This window comes from Grammomys surdaster, unplaced genomic scaffold, assembly GCF_004785775.1.
Source record: "Grammomys surdaster isolate TR1022 unplaced genomic scaffold, NIH_TR_1.0 126612, whole genome shotgun sequence".
NCBI classification, from domain to species: Eukaryota; Metazoa; Chordata; class Mammalia; order Rodentia; family Muridae; genus Grammomys; species Grammomys surdaster.
The window spans coordinates 1,874,093-1,875,747 of record NW_021621401.1 but is presented as its reverse complement, the minus strand read 5'-3'; the positions used below and the strand labels follow the sequence as shown (position 1 = coordinate 1,875,747).

The window sequence follows — 1,655 nt, the reverse complement described above, 5'->3', positions numbered from 1 at the left end:
AAATCCTAAAGCTCAGGATTCCCCAAGAACTTCCCTTGCCTCCCCACTTTTTGGACCAAAACACACACTCTGAGTTAGGGATAGCACAGAGAGACCCTTGGTCAAATCAGCAAAACCAAGATCCCCAGAACGAGGGCAGTACCAGCCACTTCCTGTCTCAAAGCAGCCCAGGGCTACAAGGAGAGCTCAGTGTGTGCTGACCAAGCTGGCAGCAACTGGCTCTGCGAGGTCCTGTCTTACTGTGTCTGAGCAGGTGTCATTACCAGAGGAGCAGGTCTGTCCTCCTCCTCCTCCACCTCCTCTCCCTACTGTCCTGGTCACTGTCCTCCTTTACACCTCTAGGCTGCCTGGAAGGTGTTCCACACCCAACTGGGGATTAAACCTAGAGCCTCCTGCCTGCAGACAAGTGCTCTACACTGAGCCACATTCTTAGCTTACATCTGTCTGTCTGTCTGTCTGTCTAGCTATCAGACTATCTATCTATCTATCTATCTATCTATCTATCTATCTATCTATCTATGAGATAGGCTCTCGAACAGCACAAGCTCATCGACAAGGAAGAATGGCAAGCCTGCTTAGCATAGAAAACAAGTTTCATCCTGCCAGGCTCCAGAAATCATCAAAATCAGAGTTAGTCAGCAGCCAGGTGGCCTGCCATGGTCAGGAGAGTTCTCCAGCCACTGCCATGCCTTCCTTTCTCCCGGCACAGTGGCAGGTCCACACTTTGAAGAATTTTAGAAATGAATCTCACAGGTACTCCCATTTCAATTATAATATCTCTGAGTGCAAGTTGATGGGGACCATATATCTCAGGCCAATGAGTGTAAATTTCAAGTGCAGCTGTGACAGATGTGGCACCTTTGTGAGAGGTGTAAGGCCATGTGCATATCAAGGGAAGATTGCAGAAGAGGGTGATGCAAATCAGAGGAACTTTCTTCTCCATCTCAGTTAAGTGGATTCCCTGACTGTTGTCCGCGGACTCCAGGTCACTGCAACCTTCAATCGGCATTGAAAATTTAATAAACTAGGCAAGGCAGCACAGGCCTATAATCCAAGCTACTCGAGAAACTGATGCAGGAGGATTCAGAGCTCATAACCCTGCTAAGCATCTTAGTGAGGCCCTGCCTCAAAATATTTTTTTAAACACTATAATTCTTTGGCAGTTTAAAAGTCTTAATTTTTATATTTTGCATGCATATGAGTGTAGCCTGGGTGTAAGTATGTCAGCTTCAATTTTTAAGTTTTTTTTTAAAAAGCGATAAAGAGAGAAGGGGACAGACAGACAGAAAGAAAAGAGCTGGATAGATGGTGCACTGGTTAAGAGAGCTCTGGCTGGTCTTGCGGAAGACCTGGTGTGGTTGCCAGCACCCACATGGGGCAGCTCACCACCTTCTGTAGCTGCTGCTCCAGGGGATCTGACGCCCTCTTGTGGCACTAAGTGTGTATGTGCTATACATATACACATGCAGACAAATGCTCATACACATTTTATTAAAAAAAAGAAAAGAGGCTGAGACAGCTGGACATGTTGGCCCATGTCTGTAATGCTGGGATTTGGTAGAGGTAGGAAGGTCAGGAGATCACGTTTATTGTATTAGTCAGTGTACTCGGGAGTAGCAGAACTTACAGAATGATTCTCTCTTTCTATGTATACA

At 46.2% G+C, this 1,655-nt stretch overlaps 1 protein-coding gene across 1 annotated transcript in view; it reads right to left on the bottom strand.

Annotated features, from left to right (window-relative positions):
* LOC114615273 (prostatic spermine-binding protein-like) overlaps positions 1 to 1,655 on the bottom strand; it is a gene marked incomplete at its 3' end in the record, with an annotated part of 7,293 nt that overhangs the window by 1,228 nt on the left and 4,410 nt on the right. Inside the window, exon 4 of the mRNA XM_028761005.1 lies at positions 310 to 347. Coding sequence (XP_028616838.1) covers positions 310 to 347 — 38 coding nt within the window. The remainder of the gene's footprint in view (positions 1 to 309; positions 348 to 1,655) is intronic.